This window comes from Patiria miniata, unplaced genomic scaffold (genome assembly GCF_015706575.1).
Source record: "Patiria miniata isolate m_02_andy unplaced genomic scaffold, ASM1570657v1 HiC_scaffold_14, whole genome shotgun sequence".
NCBI lineage: Eukaryota > Metazoa > Echinodermata > Asteroidea > Valvatida > Asterinidae > Patiria > Patiria miniata.
The window spans coordinates 7,518,180-7,532,795 of record NW_024037052.1 but is presented as its reverse complement, the minus strand read 5'-3'; the positions used below and the strand labels follow the sequence as shown (position 1 = coordinate 7,532,795).

General features: G+C 39.5%; 1 protein-coding gene across 1 annotated transcript in view; it reads left to right on the top strand.

The window, feature by feature from the left end:
- Positions 1 to 14,616, top strand: part of LOC119721734 (leucine-rich repeat-containing protein 49-like) — a 79,037-nt gene that overhangs the window by 23,184 nt on the left and 41,237 nt on the right. Inside the window, exons 4-6 of the mRNA XM_038191700.1 lie at positions 6,796 to 7,006; positions 8,451 to 8,512; positions 9,227 to 9,374. Of these exons, the coding sequence (XP_038047628.1) occupies positions 6,796 to 7,006; positions 8,451 to 8,512; positions 9,227 to 9,374 (421 nt within the window). The remainder of the gene's footprint in view (positions 1 to 6,795; positions 7,007 to 8,450; positions 8,513 to 9,226; positions 9,375 to 14,616) is intronic.

Below are 14,616 nucleotides of genomic sequence, written 5' to 3'. Positions count from 1 at the left end.
TCCCGATTCCTACGTTTCTGGCATCAGGGGCGCACTTACGAGTTCACTGCCCTTCCCTTCGGGCTATCAACCTCGCCAAGAGTGTTCACCAGGGTTGTGCGGGCAGTTGCATCATGTCTTCGACGAGACAGCATAATGATTTTTATGTATCTCGACGACTGGCTGATAGTGGGAAAATCGAAAGACGAGACTGCTCAGAATTTGAGGGACACTTATACGTTGACAACGAGGTTAGGCTTCATCATCAACGAGAAGAAGTCCCAACTAATCCCGTCCCAGGAAATCACTTTCCTAGGAGCAGAGATTGATCTACGCAGGGGTATAGCCGTCCCCACAGGGGAACGTATTACCAGCCTGCAGAAGTGCGTCAAACTTTTCCTATCCGATCAAGTCGCTCCAGCGCAAGCTTGGCTGAAACTTCTAGGGTTCATGGCCAGCTTAGTGGACCTTGTCCCCTGGTGCAGACTGAGGATGCGTCCTTTGCAAATACACCTTCTGGCACATTACAGACCCAAGACAGATCCAATCTCTCTATTGGTCTCGATCGACGAAGTCATTTGTCCACACTTTCGGTGGTGGCTATTGGAACAGAACATTTGGTGTGAATGGAGTTTCCCCAGAGGGGATCATCATGTCATAATCTCCACCGACGCTTTCAACGAGGGCTGGGGAGCCTTCCTTCCCGATACTGACATCGATACTGACATCTCACCAGTCTTTGTCTAAGAACCCTACCCTGCACAGTAGTCCTTCCCGGCCTGACCAGGAGACCAACTAAGCAGGTAATACATTTACATCTAAATGGTAAGTCAGGATGTATATACATATACTTAGGGAATAAATGTGTGTTCCGGAGGTTTTTATCACTCTGTTTAAGACCGCTTAGAGTCTGGATGCTGATAAGTACCCCAGCCGGAGGCGAGGGTAATTATCAGCACCCAGACTCTAACGGTCTTAAACAGAGTGATAAATACTGACCGAGCACATATTTATTCCCATTCATAAATACCATTTCGGTAAAAAAAAATCAAATAATTTGTTAAAAAATTCCTGATTTTGTTCAACAAGTTCACTTAATGCTTTTTGAAACATCCCTTTAGCAAAATAATGGAGTTTTCAGCTGGCGAGTAAGATGTAAACAACCCTTTTATGGAGATTGATGCGGCCGTAGCATGTTCTGTGCGATGTCGTGCAAAACGCACCTGGGGCATTGCGTTTTGAATTTGGAACTATAAAATTCTGACTCGCTGGTAGTGTTGCGCATGCCTACGTGAGGATTGTGAACGTTCAACCAATAAAACGGTAAGAGGCACTGGATTTTTAGGAGTCCACATTTTATTGTCACACTGGAAAAGTGGTTAAGAACAGCTAGCCATGTCTTTATCATCCGTTTATTAAGACCGGCCACGTGACGGGCTCTCGACCAATAGGAATAGCTAAACTGTCTGAGGTATTTATGAATGTTGTTTAACCATTTGTTTTAAGGGCGTCTCGCCTACCCGGCCACCAGTTGTCTGTGCCACTCTATGCATATGTAGTAGCTATTTGGGTATTGAATGAAGTAGACTCCCCCCCCCCCCCCCCCCAGAAGTGTGGGACGAGTCTACGAGTGATACTTACCCAAATAGCTTCCCGCCCTCCTCCCCACTCTCGGATCACGTTACGATGGTTTTTCACATTTAGTGCGCGAGAAAAAAAGAGGAAGTATAATGGCAGATTCATGACGTAGCATAATGGGTAGGCCCCGAGAGGGCACTCGTTGGTTGATTAAATCTTTTAGCGTTTGCACCTGTCGGCTGAATAAATATGCATATGTAGTAGCTATTTGGGTAAGTATCACTTGTAGACTCGTCCCACACTCCTGTGGGGGGGGGGGGGTTTATTCACTGAGAATCAATAAAAACAGAGTGCGCAGGCAGTTTCGGTTGGTACAGTAAGTAACAGGCAGGGTGTTACAGTGACTAAAGGCTAAAAAGTTATCAAAATATCATGCCTTTTGCGGCCTACTGCACTCCTGATCAGCAATAATTTGAAACTAGATTTATATTTGTGGACAAACAGTTTCAAGTATAAGTTCTATCCAGAAAGAATGTGTAGTCCTGTTTATAGTAAATGGTGGCATACAAATATGTGATGAATATGTGATTTCATAGGGCTTTGAATTATGACGTCACATGTCACGTGATGACGTCATGATGACGCCACATCAATGTTTATCTATAATCATCTGTAACAACCTGACGCTAGAGGGCGCTCTAACATTTTATGACGTCACCGTTATTTTTTTCACATCTTTTACCATTTTAAAATTACAAGGTACTTCCGGTTTCAACCTGAAGGAAGGGTCACGTGATTTTGCACGTAAAATTAAAAAATGAAGACCCTGGATTATTCTATCAATTCCCAAAAAAAATGTCAAGTTCAGGTCTCTCACGGTTGATTTTATATTGATTTTCAAAACTTACATCCATTAATCTTTAACGTGATGTCACATGACCCATGATGACATCATCGTGACGTCACTTCAATTTTTATCTATAACACATCCCGGTCTAGGTACATACTAACTTTCAACCCAATCGGACCTGTTGTTCTGTAGATATTGGCCTTCAAAATATGCACTTTAAATATGACGTCACATGTCATGTGATGATGTCATCGTGATGTCACTTGAATTTTAATCTATAACATATCCTGGTTTAGGTACCGGTACATACCAAGTTTCATCCCAATCGGACCTGTAGTTCTGTAGATATTGGCCTTCAAAATATGCACTTTTAATATGACGTCGCATGTCACGTGATGACGTCATTGTGACGTCACTTGAATTTTCATTTATAACACATCCCAGTCTAGGTACATACCAAGTTTAAACCCTATCAGACCTGTAGTTCTGTAGATATTGACCTTCAAAATATGCACCTTTGATATGACGTCATATGTCACTTTATGACATCATCGTTACGTCACTTCAATTTTTATCTATAACACATCCCGGTCTACGTACATACCAAGTTTCAACCCAATCAAACCTGTAGTTATGGAGATATAGGCCTTCAAAATATGCCTGTATATTTCAACGTCTCGTGATGACGTCATGATGACGTAAATGTTCATCACACATCTTCAGATGCTTGTCTAAGTGTGTGCCGAGTATAAAGGCAATTGGATAGATTTTAGTGCCTAAAGTACCCTGGACAGTCGGGCGTTTTTGCCAGCCCAACTTATGAGTCTCATATCACATCATCAAAAGTCAAAAAAGTGCTTTTGTCATATAAACATGTACAAAACACTGGAAAACACTTAAAATGCATTGGTCCATGAAACAGCCGTTAAACTCCACCCGTGATGTCACCCTATTGTCCTAGCGCTCCATTATTTTGTATGAATGGAGCATTGCAGGCGATACCTCTCCATTCTTTTGGAAGGTAATAAATGCCTCCATCACTCCATTCCTACAAAATAATGGAGCGGGAAATTAAGAAACACCAAAAATGACACAATTATAGTTTTGCACAGTTGCAACTGTACTACACCGTTTCCCATGATGATTTTATGCATTTTCTTATACATTTCGTACTCGAAAGAAAGTCAAGAACCATTTTTTTCTCATACAGAATTTTCTCATAGGCCCTACACCGTTTCTTAAATGGAATTTTGTGCATCATTCCTACGATTACGTGAAAGTTAAGAACCATTTTGTTTCTTATACAACATGCTACACCGTTTTCAAATGGAATTTTAGGCATCATTCGTACCTTAACGTGAAAGTCAAAAACCATTTTTGTTGCTTATACAATAAGCTACACCGTTTTTCAAGTAGAATTGTATGCATTTTTTTATACAATTTCTTACAGCGTTTACGCAAAAGTCAAGAACCATTTTTTTCTTGTACAGAATGTGCGCTCGGTAATGCGCCATTCGTCGGTAAGAATGGCCCCCGGGCTTCGCCCTCGGGCCATTACCCACGAATGTCGCGTACCTCGGGCATTATCCTTTAATGCTTACATGTGGCTCAATATTTAACATAAAACAAACGTAAAACCAGACACTCAAGAGGCAGGCACACTGTGTGGTAGGGAATTCCCTTTTGTACGCAATGATCCCCATTTGCTGTAGACACGACACAATGTACATGGCATTCAATTAACGTTTTCAGGCATAGGCGTTGTCAACTTCAAATTTGAGGGGGGGCTTTAGGGCATCTCCAAGTTTACTTATTGTAGCGAAACATGGGGACGTTTTAGACCTATATTTACATTGCCATTTAAAACACAAATCGAGATTATATCTCTCAAGGTTGATTTTCCACGAATTTTCAAAGGAAAAGAGGTCTTCTCATTCTTATTTCCAGGCTGATGATGTGATCATTTTTCTGCACGGAGGTCTTGTCTGCATTAAGGTCATCATATATATTAATTTTGAAGCAATTACCGCAAATTTCGCCACACACATCAACTGAAAATGTGTTTTTGACATTTTTTAACCTGCCACTAGAGGGCGCTCTAACATCTTATGACGTCACTGATAAATTTTTGGAAAGGTCAACCTAGCCAGAGACTAACATCCTTAAAATCAAGTTCATATCTTTTTCCACTTGCAAATTATATTAGTGATTCCTGCAAAATTCAAGTTCCGGTCTCTCAAGGTTGATTTTATATTGAATTTCATAGATTAAATTTGTCATTTTTTGAAGTGACATTAAATGACCCATGATGACGTCATGATGAGGTAATTGCAATAAAGCACATCTTCAGTGGGTTGTGCATTCATGTATTGACAATTGAGGTTCATAAATGTTTTCATGTTGACAAACTGTTCTGGAAACGAATTTCTTGAGGAGCACAAAAACAACTAGAGGTTGTAGGAATAACCACATGGTGTTGGGCCATTGATTACCGCAAACTTTGCCACACACATCAACTCAAAATGCCTGTTTAAATCCATGGCTGACTTTTTCAACATGCCGCCAGAGGGCACTCTAACATTCGATGACGTCACCTGTAACATTTTTGTACAGTACTGCCTAGGCACACACATCGTTGAAAGCAAGTTCGCATCTTCTGCAAATTTCAAATAATAAGACACTTCCGGTTTCGACCTGAAGGAAGGGTCACATAATTTTGCACTTAATACCAGAAATAAAGACCCCGCAATATTGTATCGATTGCCATAAAATGCAAAATCAAATCTGTAACAGTTGATTTCATATTGATTTTCAAAGATTAAATAAAGAAATCTTTATTTGCTTGTAATATGATACTTGATGATGTCATTGTGACGTAATTACCAGAAAGCTCAAGAGCAATGTTAACTGTGCTATATATAGCCAAATCTTGATTAAATCTCTCACGGTTGATTTTTTTGCAATTTTTTATGGTTAAAAGGTCTTTTCATTATAACTTCCGGTCTGATGACGTAATCAATTTTTTTGTCTTGTCTGCATTAAGGTCATCATGTATATTTATTTTGAAGCGATTACCGCAAGTTTCGCCACAGACATCAACTTAAAATGCGTTTTGGACATTTTTAACCAGCCACTAGAGGGTGCTCCAACTCTTCCTGGCGTCACAGATCAATTTTTTTGAAAGGTCAGACACTAACAACGTTGAAAGCAAGTTCCTATCTTTCAAAGTTCCACTTTCAAATTATTAGGCACTTTCTGTTTTGACCGGAAGGAAGGGTCACGTGATTTGACGTGCACGAGATAAAATGAAGATCATGTATTATCATGTCGATTCCCGCAAAATTCAAGTTCCGGTCTCTCATGGTTGATTTTATATTGAATTTCAAAGATTAAATTTGTTATTTTTTTGAAGTGATGTCTCGTGACCCATCATGACGTCATGATGACGTAATTGCAAAAAAGCACATCTTCAGTGGGTTGTGCATTTATGTATTGACAATTGAAGTTCATATGGGTTTTGATTTTTTACGAATGTGTCTTGAAGAATAAAAAAATTTTGTAATTTCTTACAATAACAATCTGACAATAGGTGTTGGGCTCATGGCCCAACACCTAAAAGGTGAAGTTCTTTTCACCAGGCATAAACAGCCAGTCAAATTAAACACTACTAGTTTTAATGCAACACTGTTCTTGCTCTTGCAGTTTCCCACTCAAGCAGTATTAAACTGTAACGTGTTATCACGACCATCCATTATATACCAATTGCAGATCAAACACACACACACGCACAAATGTGTGTTCACCGTCGATCGTGAACGTCCTATTGTCCCTCTTTTGTTTGTACTAACTTTTTAGGAAGACTCCCATAGGTTTTGTACACGACCCCAATCGCGGACGTATGCTGAGAATCATGGACGATATTGTTCTCTTTTGTTCTCTGGTAATTTTCGTCCATGGTTTGAAAAGATGAACACTACAAGTGTGTATTTGCCTGTAAAATCAGGGACCCCCAATTGTCCCTATTTTGTTTGTATTTTAACTTTTTAGGAAGACCTCCCATATGTTTTGTACACAATTGCCAAATTGGGGACCTTCGGGAATTGGGGACCCTATTGTCCTCTATTGTTCAATGTCCCCTATTGTTCAATGTCCCCTATTGAAACAAACTCACACAGACACCCTTCTTAGTTCCTGCACAGTGAACCCTTAGTACAAACTCCAGATCATAACATTGTTAGTACAATCAACAAAAGTAATAAAGACAAAGAAGACAGGAGTTTTTCCAAACATCGGCTGTGACAATAATCCCACCCCTGGTAGTAAAATATCACATAGTTTTATTTCAATCAGAAACCGTAATGCTAGATATTCTTGCATATCTACAACAGAATCAAGAAGATTGGGAACCTGAATGCTCTGACCAAGCTTGATGTCTTAGATCTCCATGGAAACCAGATTGATAGGATTGAGAACCTGTGTCATCTGGAGGAGTTGCGAGTGCTAAATTTGGCTGGTAATAGTATCACACACGTCAATGGATTGGCTGGCATGGAGGCTGTGACGGAACTTAATCTCAGACGCAATAAGATTATTACTGTGGTAAGTCAGAAATGCTCATCAGTCACTCTAGGAATTTGAAATTAAATGGGAGCCATTTCATCCACATTTTAAGTTACTGTCTTTGAGGACAATTGTATTTAGTGTCTGCACTAAACTAAGGAAAATTGACAATTTTTGGAAATATTGTTGCCTTGATGACATGGTGGGTGACTGATCAGTTAAGTGCACTCTTGATGTTGAGTTTTTGACGGGTTGAAATTTCAACAGAGGAAAAAATGTCTCATTTATTAAGATATTTACAGAGATGCATTGAAAGACGGACAGACTGACGGACAGACAAAGTACAAAATCAACTTAGTAAATCAGTTTAATGAAAATTATTTGGTAAGGGGCTGTCCAAAGTTTTCATCATTTTCTCGGTCGTACAGAGAGTATAATTTTGAAGACCCCACCCACAAAGTAGTATTGAACTTTTTGTGTGTGTGTGTTCGTGTCAATACCATTATCAAATACCTACATGTTCATGTATTTAAGCCTTTGTACTATAAAGTTGCCCCTATTAGCAGCAGCATTATTATGTACAAATCCTTGATTAAAAATACAACGTGACCAATACAAACATTGACATGAATAAATTCAGGTTGCATTTCTATTTTACCACACACACACACACAAAACACTTTTACTGCATGTAAATACCAGGCATGAGAATTTTCCTTTTTAAAACGGAATTCCGGGTTTTTTTTCATCAAAATTTGTGGTCTCCGAGTTCAGTGTGAATTTGAAATAAAATTTTGTTTTGAAATGTTTTGAACACCATAAAAGTATTGGTCGTCTTTTTAAAAAAAATTTAACAGTAGAAATATTGGTAATTATTGTTCCCAACAAAGTTCACCCCTTCATTACCACAAATGGTGTGGTCCAAAGCACATGCATCATGCAGCTAGCTGCACTATCACCACGACTAAGTATATCACGTACGACTAGGCGGCAAGCGTCACGGTCGGACCCCCGGCCGTGAGCCGCGACAGCTACGCTCGCTTCGCTCGCTACGCTTTCCATCGGTACATTATATTTTCAGGGTTTTTTTTCTCAGTCCATTCTCATGCCTGATATACATGTATATACATTTAAGAACAATAATCCAGATTAGTTGTTGAGAAACGTGTTTGGTAAAACAGAAAAGACAATATTAACACAGTTTTACATATTTATTTTTAACTAAAGATAATTAAACAGTAGAATATAAGAGTGGTACTTGGCTTCTGCCCCCCCCCCCACCCCAGTATCATCTTGAAAATTAGCTGTTGTGTAGGTATAATTATGTGCAAAGATTCCCGTTACACATTTTGCATCAAACAGATGTGCTGTCAGTATTGTGGGACCCAAATTCCCACTTTTAATTGCACTAATCAATTTACGCCAACAAATACCTTGTGTGTCTCTTTAATTAAATATTTCCTGATATTTGTTTTAATTGCAGTCAGATGTGGATAATCTACCAAGTTTACAGAGGTTATTTCTGAGTTTTAACTGTATCACAAGGTAATCAATATGCATTTTCTTGTTGAAATATTTCAGTGGGCAGTAAATATGAATAAGAAAAAATTACTGAAATTGGTCAATCCATTCAAAAAAAATCACCATTTAAACACAATGACCCTAAAACCTGTCTCGTCCAAAAAGTGCGATTTCAACAATCATCCTCACAATTGTCTTCAAACATCACCAGCAATGAAATCTTACTTTAAACGTGAACAATATGCAACAAAGTCCTTTTGAAGGCCCGTCTTTTAAAAAAGTAGATTTTATAAATCATATTGTTTGCCTAACCAGGGCTGTTAATCAAAATATTGTGCTACAGTTGATGACAGTTGTTGAAACAAGTATTCTGTGTCACTTTCTTTGTTGTTCCAAACAGTCAAAACACAAAGTAAATTGATTTTTTGGACAAGACAGATTTTAGATTGCGTTTAAATGGTGATATTCTGTGAACGGATTGAGCAATTTCAGTAATTTTTCATCTAAAAGTAGCTTTTGAAATAGGTTTTCCAGTCATTACTTTTGGTGCTACATATTTTTTTAAATATGAAATACTTTTTTGTGGGTTTGGGTTCTGCTTTTTTTGACTCACCCTGTATATCATTATTATATTTAGTTTAAAAACTGGTTGCGTTGATGAATTTGTCTTCAGTAAACATCCTGATCATGTATTTGTAGGCCACAAAATATCAAAATATTCAACTTGATTTATTGTAGTTATGAAGATATCTCCTGCATTGCTGATGCACAGTCCCTGTCTGAGATCTCCCTTGATGGCAACCCGCTTGCTCAAGACGTCAACTACAAGTCTATAATTCTCAAGAATATTCATCAAATTAGACAGCTTGACATGAAGAGAGTGACGGTACAGTAAAGAATTATTTTGTTTATGTTTGAATGCTTGTATATGGACTTTGATGGCTACCAGGTACCCCATACCATAGGAAGCGGGGGGGGGGGGGTATTTACCCCCCAATATTTTGGAAATTGCCCTTTTCTCACCAGCGCTTACCCCCCAATATCTGTAATGAGTGCCCTTCTTTTCTTAACAAGTGCCCTTTTTTTCTGAACAAGTGCCTTATTTTTTCTGAAATAGTGGCCTTTTAAACAAAAATTGTGCCCTTTCTGGTGCCGGCCGTTGTGGGTGCTTTTTTGTTATTCTGCGCATGAAAAGTACCATTTATTGTCCATTAGTGTGCATAATGGTCGGTTTCGAACAGCGTCCCATCAACAGAGAGTACCCCTTACACCGCAAAGCATGCAAATTATCTCGTATACACCGTGTTGCAGAGAACTGGATGGCAACCTCTCAACATCGTGTCTGGCAGGAAAGCTCACAGTAATCAAAAGGTTAAGGTCTACAAATTATTTCTTGAATAAGGGAATAAAAGTGTGCTTTGGATGTTTTAAACACTCTCTTTAAGACTGGTTAGAGTCTGGATGCTGATAATTACCTGAGCCAAAGGCGACGGTAATTATCAGCATCCAGACTCTAACCGGTCTTACCTTTTCGGTAAAAAATCCAAAAAGGGGGAAAAAATACATATTTTTATGGACTTGCATTACTCAAACTCACAATGAACAGTCATCCAACTGAAACAACCAATCTCCATTAAGGGTTCAGGAGTTCTTAATATTTCATTTACAATTTTAAATATTTTATATTATTTATATATTATATTTAATTTCATATTTGCAGTTTATGCAGATATTAATACATACATTGCAAGAAATTGTTCATTTGAAAGATTGAATTTGTTTTCACGGCAATAATATTATTACATTTTTCAAAGTAAAGCATAGTTGCCATAAAACATCAACTCCAGATTACTGTGGCGGAATTAGCTATACAACCTTTGTGGCGGGAATAACTAGATGACACAACAGTCTGACCTGATCTAAGGATGGAATCGGACCTGGCCTTAACCCACAAAAATATCTATTAACCTCACGCAAGGATGAGCGGCTACCCAGACGCAAGGGGGATATAGTTAACAAACGGCGGACTGGGGCAGTTCGTTTGGCGGAAATATACCACCGATCTGAGGTTAAGTGATAGACTTTATTGGCAATAGAGGGGACCAACTTATTCAGATATGTCCCACAGAGAGCTGGACTACACAAGCTTCAAGTGTAGTCCAGGTAAAAAGTGATTCCAAAAACGCTAAGGGGGACTTTAGCCCCCCAAAATTTAGTCTAGCCCCCCCCAAAATAAGTTCCGTAAAAAGAAATTGCATTAGCAAAAAGAAGGATTGTGATGTACATGCGAACGGTCTCCCCCTAAAGAAATAGTCGTGACAAGGTAGCATTTGTAGTTAATATAGTGTGAAGGATTTTAGGATTTTTTTGGCGCTCCCCATTGAAATTATGGCATGAGCTCCCCCCTCCCCCCCTATTGATTTTCGGAGGCCTAAGTGTCTGGAGAAAATAACCGGTCTACATTTCAGCACGCCTCCCTGAAAAAAATGATGGATCCACCAAGCTAGCCTCCCCCCAAAAAATATTGGTTCTAGAACCGCGCCTGTACAAGGATAACCTACTAGTTCATATATATACAAATAATCTTTGCAAGAGCCAAGTCTCTTTATTACAACCGAGTGGTCAACTGCACCACTTCATACCCTCGACTTAGGAAGATTATTTTATTCGCCTACCCAGGCGCCTCGCCTACGTGATCTTATACTCAATCACTTCCCTTACAAACTCAGAGATTACTTAATTATCTAGATTATGATGCAGGAATCATTTATCAATTACACTCACACAAAGTACGAGGCTCCCTCCACTGTGACTATAGGTGATTGGTTATTGGTTAATTGTGGGAGATTAGAACAGTGCAAGTTTTCCTGAGACCACGCTCGGGTTCCGGCCACAGCAGAAAGAGGGCGAAGCTGAGTGCGTGGCCGCTTATATACACTGGCGCTATTGGCTGGTGCCCCCATAAACCTGGGCGAGTGCACGCGCACCCCGCCGGCTACCAGTAAAGAACTAAAGTGCGCCCTCTTTAAAATGCATTGCGCTACAATAACATAAACGGTCTACAATAAACAAGCTAGATTGATACACGAATAATCCTAGCCGACTTGCTTGACAATCACATAAGCCAAACTGCAAAACGAGCTACTTGTGACTCTTAAATAACCCACACACTCGGCAAGTTATTCCCAATCACTCAAAATAACCCCATGATTATTTAGAGGGTGATTAAAATAGTCTCCGTAGTTCCCTCCGCCAGTTCGGGAAGCTTACCCAGTAAACCTATGGAAATCGTAAAATCGGGAAGCTTACCCAGTAAACCTATGGAAATCGTAAAATCGGGAAGCTTACCCAGTAAACCTATGGAAATCATAAGCGCTCAGATCAGCCAGGGCCGCCCAACCGCAGCTACACCATGTTCGGCACAGAACAATGGCACGCAATTCCCTCTAAAGTCAGGTGAACTATTCCCCGGCAGGAGAAAGGACAAGCTCTCAGGTGTCCAGGCCACCCCGACCGTAGCCCACGCCAAAATTGGTAGGGATCAACGGCAGGCAGACTTTCAGAGCAACCTTTACAGCTATGCTATCTCCTAATAGAGAGTGCTCCCAGACCTCTAGGGACAAGATACCGCAGCTACACCAGATGGCACAGGCAACAGATAGCAATCCTTAATTCAGACTGAACTAGGCCTACACTGATTCCCAACTCAGGTTTACCCCAGGGTCCGACTATTCTCCTAATCAGGCCCTCAAATAATCTTAAGTAATCCCAACTTTCTAACTTGCAATAACCCACCCAAGTCTTAGCAAATAAGACTTAAAATAACAGGGTAATGCAAGCAACTAAATCCGGCTACACTGACCGATCACACCAGGGCGCTCGCTGGGTCTTTTTTCCGCTTTGGTCCGGTCACACCGCCGTTGAATTCTCGCTCGATGCAAAGCAAACAATAACAGCTGTTGACACATCGAAATCTTTCCCAGGAGTGCTTTCCCACGCTCAGCCAAGAGATAATCACCCCAGGGCCAAGCAGGATGCGCGCTGCTGATTGGTCGCTTCGCGCTACATGCATTCTAACATGCAGGCTGGTTTGCTGGTTCTTAGCTAGACTTGCATATTAGTCTACCTATACCCCTGTTTCGTCACATTACTACTTCCTATTCAGATTCAAGACATTTGGGATTTAACTAAATACATTCATAGAATTTCCTTTTAGTTTACAATTAAAAACTTCCTTTGAAGTACCAAAAAAAAATCACAATATTAATATTACATATTTAAATATAACCTTGTTAACAATTCAGAACACAACATAAAACTGTTTGATAGAATCATATAACATATACAGGAATAATCTGAGATAATTGCGGTGATAGACAGATAGAACCAGTGTTTGTGTTGGGAAAACACCAGTGTTGTAGTCGAGACCGGATAGTCCGAGACTGAGACCTGAAGTTTCGAGACCGAGACTGAGACCAGCCCCTTCAAGGCGTACCGACACCAAGACCAATATCGTCCGAGACTGAGACCGAGACCGAGACCGCGGATAATAAATAACAGTAATCTAAATAAAAACATAATTACAGCTGAACAGTCTGTCCTTGAGATGATGATGATGGGGATTTGAAGGAAGTGATTGAAAGCTAGGAATCACTTGTACCTGCTTCTGTCATGCGAGTGCTCTTCATGTATGTTTCATACCTTAAATTGCAGTATGGTAACAGAATTTGTTATTGTTTGCACAATCAATTAAATAAAAAATTGGAAACAACCTCCATATCGCTGCCACTTTTTTAAACATTTGTTTTTAAAAATTTGTTAACGACTACAAAGCATACAGTGTTAATCTGATGAAGAAACTCTAACTGAGGAGTGCGAATATTTTTACTTATTTTTTGCAATGTTAAAACTTGACAAAAGTAAAAAGTTAAAGGTGGATGTTTCATCTGTTATATAGGAACTCGGATCCTAAACACTCCACAGTCACCCCGGAATTTTGCTTTGTGAGGAATGGCATACTTTAAATGAGCAGCCAGAAAATGGAGTCTCACCATACATTCTCATGGCAACAGTCAGCGTTAACTGACGTCACAATGATGTCATCAAGTATCAGATTACAATCAACCAAAGATGTCTAGATTTAATCTTTGAAAATCATTAAAAAGTCAACTGTGAGAGATCTGATTTTGCTTTTTACAGGAGTTGATAGAATAATCCAGGATCTTCATATTTGATGATACGTGCAAAATCACGTGACCCCTTCCTTCCGTTTTCAACCGGAGGTGCATTGTAATTTGAATTACAGGTCCGATTGGGTTGATGGTTGGTATGTACCTAGACTGGGATGTGGTATTGATGAAAATATACGTCATCCTGTCGTCATCATGTTTGATGTGACGTCACACTACATGTGCATTTTTCTAAGGGCTATATCTGCAGAACTATGGGTCTGATTTGGTTGTTACTTGGTGTGTAACTAAACCGAGATGTGTTATAGCTGAGAGATGATGTGACGTCATCATGACATCATCACGTGACATCATCATGACCTCATCACGTGACATGTTACGTCATAATTCAAAGCCCTATGAGAATGTAATCACATATTATATGCCACCATGTATTATCAACAGAACTACACATCCTTCCTGGATGGAACTTATACTTGAAACTTTACATGTCACATGTCACAAAAAAGTCCTGTCTTTGTCCACAAACATAAGTCTAGTTATATTGTGTCATTGTTAGAAGGAACCTGAAATAGGTGAGAGGGCCTCACCACTATTTTCTCGCTCCCTTTTTCTCGAACAGATGCCATTGCCAAAATGCCATTGCAACAAAAATTAATACAATTTGTTGACCTTACAATCAGAAAAATATACAGCCCACAAATAATTCGAATTTAGATTTGGCTTTGTTTTTGAACAATTTGGCAATGTTGCAGGCCATCTTGTAATGATATGAGTGTTATCGATATCAGCCAGCCAGATGTATTCGTGCAGTGCGTGCGATATTCATGCCACATTACCACCTTTTTACCTAAACAACATGAACATGAATGGTAAAATATATTATACTCAGCGAATTATTGTCCCCAAATTTGCAGCAGTGACATTCAAGGGTTGAAA